Raw genomic sequence first — 18,789 nt, 5'->3', positions numbered from 1 at the left:
AATATTAATTTCAAACCACATTGTACCACTGCTGTTTTATTTTTAGATATTCATGGAATAGGTGTTTTTCTCTTTGTATTAAATGGGAACTTCTTCCCATGTTACACATCTTACACGTGTTCTGAAGTACTAGTGCCTGTTTGAAAAAAAGTTGTACAAAGCCCGGAGAAAGGTGCACTAAAAATTTTATAATTGCCTCAAGTGAGTGCCTCGATTCGCTTGACTCAATGTCAGTGGAGGTTGAAGACTGCAAGTTTGAGAAGGAGAAGAATAATAGCAGCTGTTACTTTCGGAAGAAGTGAGGCTACGTCTTGCATTGGTCAACATGCAGTCACGCTCAGTTGTTGCTTACTTTGCAGTAAACGCTGCACGAAAAGAGCAGACAAGCCCCAGTCTCCACTCCAGTGTTAATAATACATCCCCAATCCATCACCAGTTGTGTCTGTGTGTGATCCTTTGTTCCTGAATTACAGCAGTATGTTACATGGAAAGAAATGAGAATGAGTGTTTGTGTACCGAAGAAGCTTTGCTCTCAGGAAAAGTGTCACTTAAATCGACAAAATCTTTTTTTGTAAAATAATGGCAGAGTTCAGCAGGGAGGACGATGTACATGTAATAGCCCTCACCATACAGTGACTCGTGCTGCACGGCAGCATTGCACCAAGACAGAAAATAGAGCAATTTCCTTTTGTGCTCTGGGTTCTCACTTTATATCGCTGGAGATTGCAGCAGGAAAATATCCTTTAAAATAATTTCCTTCATTGCATTTGATTTGCATATGAAGCATATAATACTAGGAGATAATGATGAATTATCAATGACACCTAACAAACTAAGTAGCTTGCACAGTGATGCCAGAAAACATATTATGATAATGACTTCATCTTATACATTACTGGCATGTTAAATTTAATGAGTTTAAAGTGCCTTTTCAATGTCTTTTCTTTCATTTGGCTCTCCTTTGCAAAAGGCTGCTAGTGTGCACAAATGTCTTTAAGACACTGCAAAGAGCGACTGCTGTTCATGATAAAACAGCCTCGCGAGAAAGGAATATGATTTGAAACAGTTTCTCTCCCAAACCTAACAAAGTGGGGGCACGCTAAAGCAGGCGTACAGCTATGCAATCCATAGCAATCAAATAGTTAATCCTGCTTAATCCATCTTTGTTCACAACAACCTATTCTTTGATTATATCAATTAACATCCACAATACATCTTAAACCCCGTTGAGGAGTTAAAATCTCTACCTTTATATCATCTGGTAATGAAGTAGCTGCATGTAGAGTAAACTTTTAAGCTTGGTGTAAATAATGGCTTATGGTGTAATGAAAAAGCAATCTAGCATTTACTCAAATGGGTTTGTGGAATAATAGGTTTCTGCTGGATGACGACTTACAACGTCTGATGAGATACAGCAGCATGACTGCCACTTAGAGTTTCACCCAGAAAACTGTTCAGCAGCAGTCAGACCCGTCTCCCTGTAATTGTGTTTATAGTGCTTCTACTTTTTTTTGTCAGATTTCTTTCCGCAGTCTCTAATTACTGCCTATTACTTTCAATTACATTTTTTTTTTTACCTCAATCTTTGTTTGAACACAATAAAGTTAATGCTGTGTCAGCTGCATGTCTTATGGCATTTATCTATATTAAAGCACCTCTAAAATATTGACATTCAAAATGTTTTTTGAAGCATGTTAACAATTAAGTAGGTAGTCTTTGTTTCAGCCGCTGTTGCTTCTTCTTCTTCTTTATCATTCTCCCGCAAATTGGGACAAATCTCACCAGGGAGTATTTCAATATTTTGAAACCGAGCTGGGAGAACTGATGTGGTTTGAGATTTTAAAATTTCATTTAAATTTGTGTACACTATATAAACTTTTAAGAAGAGATTGTAGCCACTGTGATGCCACCCTTTGGTTTTGGACCCAACATTTTAATGCGTTAGCACCAGCATTTTTACCGCTGTCATGTTAGCTGTTCCGTGCCACAGTTTACAACATTTGGATGAGCACACTTAGCTTGCAAATTGCATCCATAAACCATATTGGTGCTCAGCAGAGACGAACATATCTGCTAACACACATTAGAGCTAAATAACTGCTTGATAACATACATACACAGCCCACAGTTAAATATGTTTGTTGGATGACTCAAATAAAAATGCATCAACATTACAAATATGTCAGAAATATTATGTTCATTACCTTCATTTATTGGGGGTCCTGTCCTGTGGTGGTCGTGGGGTTACACTCAGAGAGAGTTTTGAGTTTTCAGAGTTACATTTCTGCTTGCTTACCTTTGTGTGTTAGTTCCTTTTATTTTACAGTTTAATAGTTCCTTCATTTTGTTTTTCCCCATCTGTGTTTTCTTTATGTTTTTGTCCCTTTTTAAGTTGACTTTTCTGTCTGAGTTTGCTAGTTATCATTTCTTGATTCCTGTTAAACTAACTGCTGGTTAGTTGTCTTCTGTGTCTTGTATCTGCTTTTCTTTCCTCCCCTGTGATTGAGATGATGCCACGGTGTCTTGTTTCCCCCGGCTGTGTGTAAACCCAATTAGCCCTCAGTGTGTGAGTTCATATAGTCCTGTTGTTCCTCTGTTCAGTACCTCAGCGTATGTTAATCTTTCATCCTGTTGCTTCACCTCATGTTTGTTTTTTTAATAGATGGATTTTACAGGCTGATTTATGTTTTGGACATCTAATAAAGGGCTGTTTTTTTTGCTATTGTAGTTTGGGGTTTTGTTGTTCTTTAAGCGTGCCTGCACACATTTGAGTTCCCAATCTCTGCATTACATGACAGTTGGGGTCTAGCAGACATCTAGAGGAACTGTTAATTAAAGTGGCCATGCCCCTACCTCTAGTATCCAGGTGGATGAGCTATAAATTAAAAATTCATCCCTCGTAAATATCATGAACTATTCATAGCGATGGAAACAATAGACTGTAAAAATGATTGTAAGGCACTAAATTTGTGCATTGTAACATGGGAGTCTATGGGCGTTGACATGCATTGGGAGCCTGCTTCAAGTGGCCACAACAGGAACTGCAGTTTTGTGCTTGCTCTGCTTTAACTTCCTTTTTTCAAGTCTCTTGTACATTAATCAAAATTTTAAAAGGAGCACTTGTATGGTACTAACTGAACCTTAAGTGGTTAAATATTTTCACAAAAATGTCAGCTGTCCAAGGATGGGTAGTTTCCAATTTTTACATTTCTTTTTTTTCAAGGATGATGCATGTTTTTATTAATTCAACAGTTCATCAAATTAAAAGGAGAATTTGGTAAAGACTCTTCTATTCCAGAGTAAATTGCACCGCCCCTGGAATATTATTTAAACATGGTGGCCTCCAAACTAGATACCTCCACCTTGTGCATGTAAGATGGTGATAATGGATTTTAAAATGTTAGCCATAATGGTCTTTTTCTAGAATAATTCAGGCAATTTTCTCTTTCATTTGACATTTAAACCTTTTTATTTTTTTTCCAGTGGATGATGGCTTATCAAAGGGAGAGGAGACAGGAAATAGAAATGTGTTCATGCCAGGATGACTGATGATAGTAACTACAAGTAGCGACGATATGCTCCACATCGAAATCTGTCTGCGTTTGAGGAAAGTAAGCTACAATAAAAATAAGCAAAACTTTCCAGTTCCTGAGTGACAGAGCCTATTAACACAGAGGAGGTCAAATCAAATCAGAACCCGTCAAATTAAAAGTAGCATGTCAACAGAGAAATGCCCCAGCAAGCCATACCCTGCTGTGAATTCACAATGCAACAAATTGGCCGGATGATTGGCTATTAAGAATATTCCAAATTAGCTTTCTTTGCATAATATCTATCACAGTGTGAACCTTTCAGCATAATGGAGCAAAGTAAGGTGAAAACTGAATTGGAGAAGAGGAAAGAATGACTGAAGGCTCAATGACCATTTCAACTTTCATTTAAATCTGACCTTTTTCATCATGTCCATTGAGAAGAAGAGGATTTTTGTGCAAATAGTGCGTATAAATTTATGAGCATGCAGAACTAACCCCCGGATTTTGGTTTTAAAGAGCGGGGATCTAATAAACATTTTAAACTAACATAGAGCCGAGGGTCTGTTTGACTAATTTCACACGATCATAAGCTCATTCTGCATTCGTGGATACAGCCAACAATGGCTGACATAGAAGTGCGTAGTACACAAATGATAATGATGTTGTGAATATAGAGATCAAAGTCTTCTCGCTCTGGCGATTAAGTGTCCTAACAAATGCATGTATGAGGACAGCCTTATCACCTAGGACCACACAGAGGCCTTTTCATATCTGTCGCTCTCAGATGGCCAACCTGCGCCTGGCATGCGTAACGCTGCCAAATAAAAAAAAAAAAACACCACAGGCACTGCCTCTGCGGGCAGCCTGGCCTGTTCATTTGACTGATCAAAGAACTCATTCAGACTTTCGCAGTTCGGAAAAAGAAAGTTTAATGCTTATCACTTCAGGACAAGTAGTAGGCGATTAAATCAAGCACGAGAAGGGCAAGTCTGGAAATTTTCTTTGGCTTGTTAAAACTAAACAATGCAAGCTGCCGTTAACTTGTTTACCTCAGCTCCAATTCTGGCCCTAAAACATCTTCTGTGCATATTTGTTGTAAACTCGGGAAATTGTTGTTTTTATTAGTGCACAATAAGAGTGCTACAGCTTGATATAAGTATCGGTACGCTTCATCTTAATATTGCGTTCCACCTAGTTTGTTTTCCTTTTTACATAGTTTGATGAATTGGTTTGACCCCTTGTTAGAGCATCTCTGGAGGTTTATAAATGTTCTAAACCAGTGTGATTAAGATCGCCTTCAGTCATTACACTAATGGACATGCATTTTAATTAATGGCATCCTCATTTGCATCACATGTTAATTATCTAAATCATTTTGTCTCATCTGTTCATTGTAATTAGTACCTATCAGCAGCTTCACTGAGTCACTGCATTTCTGAGAGATAACCCGGCTCTTCCTGCACTTACTGAAGATATATGTGGTTAGCTAGAAAATAAGTTATGAGGTTGTGGTAAGATGAAATAAAAACAACTATAATATATCTATTATAACATAGAAGTTCATTTTACACAGCATATAATTCATACCTTGTATAGGCTATGAAGTGTACCGTCTAAAGGTTCGTTAACACACAACTGTTTTTGCTCGCTTTCTTTTCAGTTCGGTTTATGTGCTGTTGTCATATAAATATCTTGAAACGATAGCTCAGAGAGGGGCTCATTGTCTCGTTTTGATCTCAAAGCTTCCCGCAGCTAAAATTTCAGTCTGCTCTGGAAGGGCACTGTATATAACAAGTCTGGTATTGTGTTGCAGCAACATGTCAGTTTACTCACACAGACTCACAACAAATGTGGAAAACATTTTAGGAAATAAACTTTTTTTTGCTTTCTTGAAGAAATTTCGATGACACCACGATGAATTGGGATGTCACCAGAACTGGTATTTACCTTCCTTTAACTTTTTTCAATAGAAATTCTGAAAACACAATGGCACTTGTATTTTTTAATACTGTAGGCAGTGAAGGTTACAGCTCTTCTGAACAGGCGGAGGCAGCATACACCTACAAGTTTTCTAGTCTTATGGCCACAAATGCAACTCTCGCAGTAGCTCTGTCCTTGACGTGGGTAAGAAAGGTAGAGTCAGGCATGGAGGGATGATGTGGGTGACCAAGGGATGATAATTGATAAAATGAGGTGATATTTAAGCGATTATGTCGTGATTTTCAGACCAAGGGATTAAATTCAGCAAAGCACCTAAAAGACCAGCATCCAGATCTGTTCTTCGTGAAGCAATATCGTCATAAATTATCCACCTCATTCTGTCCTAAAGTACATGGTACCTAAAAATATACTTTTTTTGTGAAAGCTGGCACTGCCAAAAAATCAGCCATGTTTCATGGGCAAAAAAGTTTGTAATGACTAACATTGCAAAAATACTAGCACAAATGAACCTTATGCCTCATATTAACAGTAATGTGCAATCAACAACCCTTCTAACATTTTAGTCTGTGAGCTCTCGACAAAATTAAATGTAAACATTTTTAATAAACAGCATGTCGGTGAGTTAAAACAACTTTTTAACAAAGGAACTGAGAATTCTGTAAATCTACTTCTGTTAATATTATATTATTTCTGAGGTTTACAGATGATATTTTACTGTTTAATCCTTCAAAAGAAAAAGAAAAGGCAACAAAAATTATGGACAAGACAATATACTGATCCTGACAATATTCATCAGACAAACACACATTAATGCTGAAGATAATGTCCCAAATACTAAACTGATCCTTAGAGGAAGTGAAGGAACCTTAGAGGAACCTTTTCAACTTTTTATTACTTTTGTATAGTTTTAAACTGATTTGCCTAAAATGAGACAAAACACAAACGAGGCTCATGTTTGACTGAAATCATTCTTAAAAAGTTTTTTATGGATATGGTGATAACAATGTTGAAAGTGATGCGTTCCAACAAAATGTCTTATTGTAATCACTTTACATCTTTAGCTGATTTCAATTCTTGTATTATTTTTACTAGGTCATTACTTTTATTTTTAATGCACGAAAGCACAAGAGCATGACGATAAAGTCCTGAATCCAAGACAGAAACAACTATATACTGCTAACTTGCGTTAGACAACATGCTAACACAAAGCTAGCCAACAACCCAGAGTGATGCTAAAGCTGACCCCAACCCAGCACCCAGATCCTGATCTTCAGCAGCTAACAAAAGCTATGATGAGCAGTCTGACTTGCAGCACTGCAGTGCAATCATTGTGCGATGACCTTAAAGTCTCTTTGGTCCTGATTTCATCTTTACTGTACGTTGTTTTTTGTGTTCATGCATAAACATAAAAAAGACTGTATGTATGCCCTCATTAGGATAGGATTATGTGTCGGCATTTGGGACTGTAGCCTCAGGTTTATACTGTTACAATTATGTGACTGCATTTCAGGTCATTTTACAGAGCAATGCAAAATACAACGAGTAGTGTAGTGAGCTGCTCTGGGATTGAATTAATCAATGTAATGGTTTCTTTTAAGGAAAAATAATGAACAATGTGTAATGATGACATTAATTGTGAGTAACAATGTAAGCATGAATTCTTCTAGTCACTGTAAAAGAACAACAACAACAACAACAAAAAACTGTAACTGTAAAGCCTGGTATAGCTTGTTTCTTGGCCTGAACCACAAACTCCTTTGGTTCTATTGGTGAAAGGTTTCACCCACAAAAGGGTTAAATCACATTACATTTCTCACATGGCCACAAAAAACGATCAATGAATTAATTTGACCACAAATGTCAAGGAGCTGTTAGCTACATGGCACCTTTTCTTGTATAAATACCGTCATGAAAGAGGACGACTCTCCTCAAACTCTTTCCAGTCATTTATTCTGTATCCCAGTGCAGCCAATCACAAAATGAAGTCGTCGTCGTTAGACTGTGTGCTACATTAATGTTGCCAGCTGACTTCGCAATCAATAATGATTTGATCAGTTGAGTACAGAAGCAGAGCAATTACTGCTTACCTCGGTTAACAGGTGGCGTTGATAAGCTGAAATCAATCATTATTTTATTTTTGACTTAAGAAAATTACAGAAAATGGAGAACAGCTATATTGAAGTGAAACCCAACACGGGTGACTGTGGAGGGCGAGAAGAACAGATGGAACGAGCAGGGAGCGAGGAGAAAGGAAAACCGATTCTGCTATGTTCCAGCTGTTCCAGTGTTTCAGTGAGGTGACACCAGGCCTTATTAATGTTTTTTAAGAATAATGTCCAGATTTTTAAGATGGAATATACTGAAAGGATAACACGGGAGTCAAGAGACACTGGCTGCAGAACCTCACTATGTGAGACTGACAGAAAAACTCTTCAGTAAGACATTTTATTGAACAACAGAAAGAAATATGTTCTTACCTGAGAGTAAACATCTCCACAGGAGAGTAGGCTGACACAGTGATAAAAGCAGAGCCAGTTTCCCTCTGCCTCATGGGTGTGGCTGGCACCAAGACCATAAAGTTATTATCCAGCCTGTGTTCAGCAAGAGGTGGCTCAGTGGGGTTCTGGTAGAGCCTCACACCGCCAATCCTCCTCAAAGGCGTTGAAGTATAGGAACCAAACAGCCCTTCCTGACTTGTGCGGATGAAATTGTCCTTTCTGGATTCATCTGAGTGGCACCCTGCGTCTGTGGACTGCAGCACGTAGTAGAGCTCCACTGGGGTGCCCTCGGACACTTCGTGATTCCTCTGGCGTCCTGGCACGACGCTAGGTGGGCTGAACCAGCTGGCCAGTGGCTCCAGCTCAGCCACACACAGTCCCAGCTCCCCCCTCAGCTGGCAAGTACCACGTACCTCCTGGGTTTCATGGAAAGCAAACATGTGCACACAGGGCAGCTTGTCGATGGCACTGTAGTCATCCCAGTCCCTGCCTGCAACATAGAACAACACCTGGACTTTGGGCTTGGTCAAGTGAATTCGGGAATTCATGATAAAGGTCTGCACCTTCCAGTTAAAGGTAAAAAGAGAAGAGGCAGGAAAGGTCCCCGGGCTCTGCAGGAGCTCTAAGGGGACAGGCTGCTCCACAGAGAGGGGCCCATAGCTGGCGTTCACAGAGGGCAAACTTCTGGCCTGGTAGATGAAGAAGGGCTCGGTCCGCGACACCAGGGTAGAGTTCCTCATGAAGTCCTGGTTGGCCTCCTTCAGGAAAAATCCCAAGTCAGCATTGAGGAGCTGATAGTTGACAGGCAGGTACGTGGGGATAGAGGAATATCTCTGCAACCCCTCTAAGACTCGACAGTCGGTTACTAAAAGACAGAAGAGAAAAGCCAGTCAGTGTAGTCTTATAATAGAAGTGCTTTTATAACCTATTTCACCAAGATGATGTAGAAAGACACAAATAAAGCCAAAACAGAAACTAGAAGGAGCATTTTGAACGTGCAAGAAAAGTGTTGTAACTACACATATCTCTGATAGATCACATACACTAAGTCAAGTAAGGATTCAAGGTCTTCTGAACGAATGAAAGCTTGATCGACTCATTAGTCCAGTATTGTTATTTGACTTCTGACAACATGAATCAGCTGAATAAGTGAATTTCAGTAAATTAAAAAAAGATGTGTTTCTTTCTACTAAATAAGTCAGAGCTGTTAATTGTTCGACTGACACAAAGAGCATGTATCACAGGCAGCAGACACTGAATGAATGCATTTATTGTAAAAGGACATCAGTTACCTCCTTACATGTTTCTTTTCCTTTTTTTTTTAGTACGGTTAATACGTATAAAATCCTCACTGTAAGCCAAGACTCTAAATATTTTCTTCAGACTATAAAGGAAGGATGTCTCAGGAAAGTTTTAATAGAAAAAATGGACACTAGGAGTACTGTTCATTTAATGAGGTGTAAGAAATCTTCACATTTATTTCAACAAAGTCATTATTTTGACTCTAAAGACTAGTAGGTGGTTCATATTCATGTGTTTTAAAGGGTCTGAATCCTGTGATCTTTTATATGAATAAAAACAGATTTAGATTAATACAAAAAGATGACTTCATTGAATTTACAGTGCCGTATTTTTTGTATGACAGAGCGTGAGCTTTTGTGCCATTTAAAGTCTCTTAGTCTTCTCCATAGTGTGTATTGTTGGCATTTGGCAGTGGAATGACTTTAGATTGCTGTAAGAATGAAATGCTTGTGTGCTGTAATTGTATTTTAAAAAGCCTGAAAAAGGACAAGGAGATTTAGACATCTGAGAAGATTATCGAGACAGAGATTTTCTCTGCAACATGTTAGAACTAGTGCTGAAACAATGAAGCAATTAACCAGTAATGAGAAATAATAATGAGGCAGAATTTTTGCAGTTAATTAATAAGTATACCCTTCTGGCCCCCAAGCTCTAAATGTATGCACTACATTTATATATTTATATTCCTGAATTTTGCTGCAATTATACCACTAGAAACCCCACATTATCTGTGCGCTTTAATTAGAAATGTGCAGCATCGAATTATCCATTTATCAGTATAACATAGCCTATGAGGTTCAATATAAAATCAGTTAAAATGTAATTATAATTACAATTAAAACCAGCTTTCTAAATCACAAGAAGTCCATAGAGACTGACAATACTGTTCTTATAACCCGAGGAACTTCACAGAACACATAAAGAAGGTTTTAATGACAACAAGCGTGTGCTTTGACCTTCTTCTCCAGAGCAATCGGCTACATGATTACACTTCCTTAGTACACTTTCATCCTCATGCTGGCTGCTGGAGGATTTCTTTCCTCTGATCACCCTTGTAAATCAAACGTCCCAGCAGGTTACAAATCAGACAAGGATTTGGACTTCACGGTGCTCCTGCCGGCCTTAATGTTGCTCTCCTACCGTTGGATGGAGAGAAGCAGTCAGTGTCCAAACCTCAAACCATGCAGAAATGGTCCCACTTAAAGAATCACTTTGTAAAGACTCGGTCTTTACAGCAGGAAACACAGATTTCTGAGCTGCAGAACAACACTGGGCAATTTGTGTTTTTCCTGACCAAGCAGGAGCTTTGTGTCAACTGCTGGCATGAAGCGTTGTTGTATACGTGCCATCACACTGCTGGCAGAAGAAAAGCTTTATAGCCCAGTCAGTGACCGATTCATTCTCTGGTTCCTGGGAAGCAACATTACTCTCACTCTCCTGACTGAGCCCTCATGTGTCAGAGAAGGTGAGAGCAAAGAGCTCTCTGCATTGAGCACCTCTCCTCGCACCATGTTGAAATGTGACTTAATGCTTTCACTGCTGGTACAAAGACATGTAGGCGACTCATCTGTGTGCTTTTATATACGAATGAAGAAAAAACAATCTGGAAAAAACTATTTCCAGCCAAGAAATTTAAATTTCATTTAAAATTTTCCAAAACATGCTGTACAAACTGTATTAAATACACAATCAATCCTCAAATGTGGAAAGATTTGATGTTTTTATTTTAGTATTTTACATTTTTTTATTATTTAAAATATTTTATTTTTATTTTATTTATTTTAAATGTTCCCTTCATTTTTTAAAATGATCATTTTATAATCATGTCTTGCATTATTTCTTCTTTTAAGAGGTTTAGGAGCTAGGTAGTCCCCCTAACCCCCTTTTAATTTTTGAATGCTGAAATAAGAACAGCGTTCTCTGGAAAAGTCATCATCTTAATAGCAGCATATGTTATTCTGCAACAGCCACTCAGTCATAGTCAAAAGAAGGTATACCTGTTAGATTCAAGGTTTACGTGGTGTGGCGGGGTGTGGTCTGCAATCATGCCCCGCCGGCTTTAAAATCTGTACTGGGTCCTGTCCTGTTGGGCTGTGAGCTGCAGACGACTGAGTTGTGTATACAGCAACTGTGTGATAAGTGTAAATAAAATATGCTGAAAAGCATTGTAATGCCATCGGGTCTGCCGTGGTTCTGTTAAACATGGGTTTCCATGACATAATAAAAATATTACATACAAGCCCAGATGAACAACAATATTACCTTAAATCTAAGTCAAAATGCAGAGGCAGTGAAAACCTAAGCACAGCCATGACAGTGTTTGTTTTTCATGCACTTTAGTTTTTAATTAAATTATACATTTTTACTTCTATCAGTGAAGAGCAATGATAAGGATTTCATATGCTTCCAAACCTTTACTGCCATATAAATAAAAAAAATTACCCTTGGCCATGACTGTACACCCCATGATTCAATTAATCGTAGAACTACATTTAGAAACTTCACTTGAAGCGTTGGCCTCAGTCAGTCTCTCATATGATTATACAGACGTCTCCGTCCGCTCTTCTTTACAACCTTACTTCAGCTCAGTGACGTTTGCAGGCATTTATACACAGCTCTCTTAAAGTCCTCCAACAGCATTTCAGCTGTGTTGACGTCTAACTTTAATTATTTTATTTTTCAGTCATCTTGGTCTAGATTTGCTGCTGTGCTTGGGATCGTTGTTCTGTCTCATGTCCGATTAGGGTGATGGCTCTGATCAAGACTGTTGGTTAAAACTAATTTATCAAGTAATAACCTTGTTCTTCTGGAGCTTCAGCCTCTTTAGACTTTGACTCTTCTCTAAGCACCTTGGAGGTAGGTGAAGAAGCCAGAAATCTTTATTGTGTTTCTACAATAGCATTCAAATCTCCTCAAATGTTAGTTGTCAAACATATGGCCTCACATTTGGCTCTACAATACTTTGGTATACACAGGATTACATTTTCAAGACTCCATTTTCATCTTGTCTGTCCAAAGGACATTGTCTAATGGTTAGATCAGATGCAGCTTTGTTAGCCTAAACCATGCTGCTGGGCTCTCTTCTGTGGGGTGATCGTGGCTCAAGAGTTGGGCGTTCGCCTTGTTGAGGTTGCTGGTTCGAGCCCCGGCTTGGACGTTGTGTCCTTGGGCAAGACACTTCACCTGTTGCCTACTGGAGGTGGTCAGAGGGCCCGGTGGCGCCAGTGTCTGGCAGCCTCGCCTCTGTCAGTGCGCCCCAGGGTGGCTGTGGCTACAATGTAGCTTACCATCACCAGTGTGTGAATGGGTGGATGACTGGATATGTAAAGTGTTTTGGGGTCCTTAGGGACTAGTAAAGCGCTATATAAATACAGGGCATTTACCATTCTGTAACCCTTACAAACAAGCTATAATTGGTCAGTTTTTTTCTAATCGCACTCTGATAAATGTAACATTTACATGTAGAGCCTCTTGGTTTTTTTGACAGTTTCTCTGAGTATTGCACAGTCTGACCTTGGGGTGAATTTGCTGGGATGTCCCCTCCTGGGACAGATTGGCAGCTGTCTTGAATTCTTTCCACTTGTGAATAATCTTTATCACTGTAGGATGATGGACTTTAAATTGTTTGGAAATGGCCTTAAAACACTTCCCAGATTGATTGGCAGCAACAATTGCTGCTGACGTCGCTCCGTCTTGGCATTGTTTTAACACACACCTGAACGCTTCAGAGCAGCAAAATGTCAAAACTTCAACTTTGATAGAGATAATCATGCTTGTTAATTAAGTGCCTTTATCAGAATCTGGATGCTATTTCCCCCCTTAAATCATATGGAAGCAGTAAGTGTGTGTTGTTCTTCTGAGATTGTCTTTACCTATTTCAAAAAAGCACCAGCTTGTTCTTTTTGTTTGTTTAGTTTTTTTTTTATATCCTCATACATAAAAAAGAAATTTGAAAAAGGGTCGACTTTCTTTAAAGCATGACAATAAAATGTCCCAGTTTCAAATATTGATTTATTTTCTCTGTTCTTTTTTTGTGTTAAATACAGGGTTTCATTTGAACAATATTGAATTTGGTTTTATTTACATTTAATATAGCACTGCAGGTCTTTTGGGGAAAAGGGTACTAAAGGTTAAGTGATTCAGTTAATCTTCAGTAAGGCTGCTCTTGGTAATGCCAGACAAGATGGATCATTATTACAAGCAAATTACAAGTAGAAGAGCCTCTGAATAAAATGATATAACGCGTTAAAAAAACAAAGCTTTAAACAACTGAGCAAGCTTACCAAGACTTCTGTATGATTAAAAACAAAGACTTCTGCATTAACTAAATTAGTTAGTCTGGTGGAGAGGATGAAATAGGACATAAAATTATGGAAATGAAATAAAATCTAGGACCTTTGTATATCTGCATCAAACACTCGAGATCAGTCGCGTGCCACATGTAGGGTAACATCTTTGTTAAACCACGACTGTTTGCAGTGCTTATGCTATGTCACCCTGTGTAAACATAAGCATGCAAACCTTGTTTAGGACCGGTGCCTGAAAACTGACAATGAATTCATAAACTGGAAAATAATTCTACCTCAAGCCAAATAAAGTCTGTAAATCTCTAACCCAAATCCAAAATAATGAGAATCAGCAAGCCTGTGTCATGGATCGGAATTAATAAATCATACAAAGCTATTTTAAGATGAATCACTCGCTCCTTTGTTCCAGGGAGGAGAAATTGAACAGTACAACCCTACTCAAACTCTAGTAGTGCTTTGTTTTTTTGTGCAGCAGGGATTTGACTCAGATATCTGGACCCTGAGAGAACATTGCTTAAGGCACTGCCTTTTAAACAAAGTAATTCTTTTGGAGTCTGTGTGGGCCCTCTCCAAGCTGCAGCTCCTTCTGTCACCAACTTTCCACCCACTATTTCCCCACTTTGCAACAGAGGCTAGACTTGATACAGCAATATATAGTGTAGCAGGTACTGCAGTTCCAGTGGAGTAAACGTTCCACATTCAAAATTCAGAGGAAATCTTTTAGCAAACTTTTTATCAGCTAAATCTCTGAGAACCCAACAAAAGCAGGAACTTCAAAAAACCTTTAATTTAAAAAAAAAAAATCATTCATAATTATTAGCACAGCATGCCAACTTTTTCTGGAAAGACAACTGCATAACTGAGCTGGTTGTATCTAACAGCCTGCCGCCTTTCAAAGGTTAATGGCTCAGTCCACTTTTGCAGTCACACAGATGAAAACAGTCCATAAGTGTCAAACTACACTGATGTTGATTGTGAGGATGTCGGGCTAACTTCGTCAATTCAATCAATTCGTTTAAAAGAGTCGCTTCTAACGGACCAGCGTAACCATTTAGCTTGCTAGTAAATGCTAACCATGAATTGGAGGTTCATCATCAACATTTCAGACAAGCCGAGCTCATAAAGTGCAACCATTATTTTCAACGCTACGCAATACAAGAATTGCACAATATTACAATTTTAAGATGCTTATCACGCGCAATCATTCTCAAGTAACTTTAAAAAAAAATGATTGGTTTCTCTCACTGTTTTGATGAGTTTTGCTGATGGAAATAAACCCTTAAGCAGCATCAGAAAACTCAATTCTCCCTCTATTAAGGACAGGCAATCAGTGTCGACGTGACAGCAGGATTAATATCTTAGGGTTTTTATTTTTTAGAAGTTTAATCCCCCCGCTGGATTTTGGCTTCAGTTTTTAAAACTTCTATTATTCTTCCTCTATTTTGTGACAGTCACAGGAAGCACTACAAATGAACTTTAATAAACCTTTAAAAAAAGAAGACTCCAGTAAGGTCTTCTTTAATGGTTTTTATGTCATGAAGTGGAGTAATACTATAACCCTGACTCGGTGAGTAGGCCACAGAAAGAGTAATTTCCACATTTTCCAGCTTTTGGTCAGAAGAAAAAAAAAACTGAATGGAAATAATGTTGTAAAACATTACAGTAAAAGCTTCACACATTAATTACAGCGTGCTCTCGCTATTAGAGTATCAGTACTGTGACTGCGCTCCTGGAATTGTTATGTTGATGCAGAAAGACATAAAATTTGCAAATCATCTTTCTTTCTTCTTTCTCCAGGTTGGGGGTAAGAGAGATACGCACAAGTTTCAGTGGGTGGAAAAAATGCAAAGACAAAGAAAAATCATGATAATTCAACTGAGAAAAATGTCTATTTCAGCACACACTTCATGATCCACATCATTTATAATTAAATTTCCCCATTGTGTGGCATTAAATTGTAAAAGGATTGCCCACATTATGCTGAGACAGAGTGCCTTCTAAATTCTAATGTCTGAATCCCTTTTTTCTCTTCGAGTTTTTAATTGGAAATTATAAAAGCACCTTTTGTCTGCTCGTGAGTAGGTGATCAGGTTCTAGGTACGCATAGCTTTGGTGATGACAATCCTCCTCTGTACGCGAGTTAGTTAACCTCTTTCATCCTGCCTGGATTTTAAAAAATAAACCAAAACTTTAGCAATAATTTTGAGCAAAATGCGACTAAAAATCCATCAAATTGAAGATTTATTTATTCAATTAATGAATCCTCAAGGCTTGGTATAAACTTAATGTTGGACAAAAATCCTTAATTCACTCATAGGAAAATGATTAATCATCTTTGAACTGGTCTACTTCCTGTACAATCTAGTTTCTGAGGCAGTGAGCGACACACGGCATGTGGTAGCTTTCCAAAAAACCTTTAGTTCCAGTTGCTTTGGCTGTCACTTATCTGATGCCACTCTTGCACTTACAGTCACCTTACGTTCCTAGTTTCTAAGGTGACCAGTGGAAAGGGTTTTTCTCTCTGCATGGCTGTGCAGAGGTAAGAAACCAGGTCCCAGATGAGCTCTAACTAGCCAAGCAGCACCCTGCCTATACCTCGCCTCATACAAACTCACTCATCCTTCCACTGGGGCTCATGCTAGGATATGTAGAGCCGGAATAGGAGTAGCGGAGCGGAGAGCAGCTTTCACACTCGCAGAGACTGAGAAAATGAAGAGCCACAATAGAGGGCACCAGAAAAGGTGAGGCCATGTCCCTGCTGCCCACTTCTGGCTGTAATAATATGGGTGGACATAGCAGTGAATGGCTGCCTGGATGCCTGGCCTTGCTTGTATTTCGGCTTCGTCAAACATGTCAAGAAGAAAAAGAAATAAGAAGCAAGGACAGAAAGCTTCAGAAATACTGAACAACAGTGAATAGAGCAACAGAGAAGTTGGTGTTACTGTGCTTGCGTTTTAATCATTCCTCACACAAGAGTGAAATACAAAAGGGTTTCTGGTGCTGGTGGCCTTCATGTGGTTTTCCACAAAAAAACAAATGAACAAAAAACAGTAAATCACATCACAAAAACGAGCGGTTGTCGAGGCTTAAGATTACACTCTCCCTGACCCTCGCTGTGACCCTGAATCATTCCTGGACTTTGCCCTGAATGCCAAACAGGACAGTCTTAAATATGAGGGATGAGAGAAAGCTCTCTAGTCCCATTGAATTACCCACATCATATTTCTCACCATGTTCAATTAATAAGGCTTATTGAATTTGTGACCATGCGTCAAGAATAATAAATACAATATTTCCTTCGAGGATCATTTGCAGATGATTTATGCTTTTGAGCCGCTACGAAATTCAAGAAAGAGGGACTGGAAGAAGAATCAATATATGACACAGTATGGTATTACTCCATGTCAGCCTCCATAGAAAAGAAATCATTCAGGCAGAGGTCTGTGGAGACTACTGAGCTGGTAAGCAAGAGACATGGGGTAGGGAGGTATGGAGACCGCGGAAAGTTTGGGAATCTTCACTGGGACGATGCTGTGCAGGTGAGTCTTCTTTATCTCGGACACAAGCTGTTTCATTCCACAATAATTATTCCTGATTAAGGGTCAGTTTAAATTAGCGAATGCGTATTGTGTGTGTCCTGCCAGCTTACTGAGCTTGATCAGTTGGGGATGTTTGTTGCCACTCCTCTAATGGATGGCCACATTTAAGACGCTAAGAGCTAATAAAGAGTAATGGGCCTGTGGCTTCACTGGGGAGGAGGATGAGCTATTTTGAGTTCATGAGAGAAAGCCTCATCTTGGGGATTAAAGAGTATTGACCGATGAAGAGTAAACACTGCAATGCCGTGCCCGCTGGCCTATTTGGTAAAGTTGTGGATGGAAGAGATGAACCCAAATAGGTCGTGCTGCTAGTGGCTGGGAAGGTCAGTGGGGATGTCATTAAAGGATGCTGAGAAGGGCCTCCAGGTGCTGCGAGCAGGTCTGATACGTCTGGAATAGTCCTATCACAGCAGGAGAGTGCAAATTTGAGTGGCAAGAACTCTGAGTATCCCAGGCATCCTGCAGGCAGCAAACAGCACCTCCTTTGTGCAATCCAGTGCACATGGTGCAAGGGGAAAGGGGCTGAGAGCTTTTGGCTTTGGTTGGGGGGATGAGACAAGTGCACATCTGTGTGCCAATCAGTATTCCCACGGTCCCTCCGGAGTTCTCCGAAACATAAACTGGGGTCCTTAATGAATCTTTCCCCCTCACACGGGCCTTTATTGCGGAGCGATATCGTAAATCAGGCTAACTACAGAGGCACTCACAGGGAAGAGTCAGTCGGCTTCTTTGTGAGTGGGGAGGAACATCTAATGTTGAGGTAGAAAAACAAGCGGACACAAATCCAACAAAGACTTTCTGGCCAGCAACTGAAGATAGCACAGCGAGGGTAAAAGTGATACAGCAATTACACAGCAAATAGGACTGGGCACAATTAGCCGAGTGATTTTTTTACTCCAGGCAGAATTTCCTCTCAAAGTGTGATCATGTTAACACTGCACCAAATCAGGCGACCAAAGAAAAGCCAATTAATGGAATTTTCCACACAAGCAATGGTGATTGATTATGGGTGTTGACGCCTGTCTGTGATACTGCAGTATGAAAATGAAGTACTATGCCTCTTTGATGAGTGGGAGGAATGAGAGGCTGCCTCTGTTAAAAAAAAAAAAAAAAAAAAAAGGAAAATGATAGTTGGTGAGAATCAAGCCAAAACACGCTTTTCACCTCTCAGGGTTAAGATATATCAATAAAAAGTTTTAAAAATCCAGCAAATATAACTTTAAAGCTCAACCACAATCCACTCAAAAAGATCTCACGGTGAACTGTTGATACTTAAAATTTGTTCAAGCCAAAACCTCAGGGCTTTAAATGGGTGTTTGCTCAGAACCTTAAGATGATATGAAAATCCACAAGTTAATTAAATCAGTACAGACAGAAGGTTTTCTTCCAAAATCCATTCACTGAAAGAGTTTTGTAGCCTAGCGTCTCTGAATGTTTAGGTTTCTCCTCATACAACACTGCTTCCTTAAAGACAATGTTGGATAACACCTCCCACCCACTCCATGACATGTTGGTCAGTCACAGGAGCACGTTCAGTGAGAGACTGAGATTACCGAAAAGCACCACTGAACGACACAGGAAATCATTCCTGCCTGTGGCCATCTCCCTG

The 18,789-nt window shown here is 39.3% G+C and overlaps 1 protein-coding gene across 1 annotated transcript in view; it reads right to left on the bottom strand.

The window, feature by feature from the left end:
• Positions 1-18,789, bottom strand: part of si:dkeyp-14d3.1 (transmembrane protein 132C) — a 186,733-nt gene that overhangs the window by 151,877 nt on the left and 16,067 nt on the right. The window contains exon 2 of the mRNA XM_026188667.1: positions 7,952-8,837. Coding sequence (XP_026044452.1) covers positions 7,952-8,837 — 886 coding nt within the window. The remainder of the gene's footprint in view (positions 1-7,951; positions 8,838-18,789) is intronic.

This window comes from Astatotilapia calliptera, chromosome 12 (genome assembly GCF_900246225.1).
Source record: "Astatotilapia calliptera chromosome 12, fAstCal1.2, whole genome shotgun sequence".
Lineage (NCBI taxonomy): Eukaryota > Metazoa > Chordata > Actinopteri > Cichliformes > Cichlidae > Astatotilapia > Astatotilapia calliptera.
The sequence above is the reverse complement of the archived record's forward strand: the minus strand, read 5'-3'. Positions and strand labels throughout refer to the sequence as shown.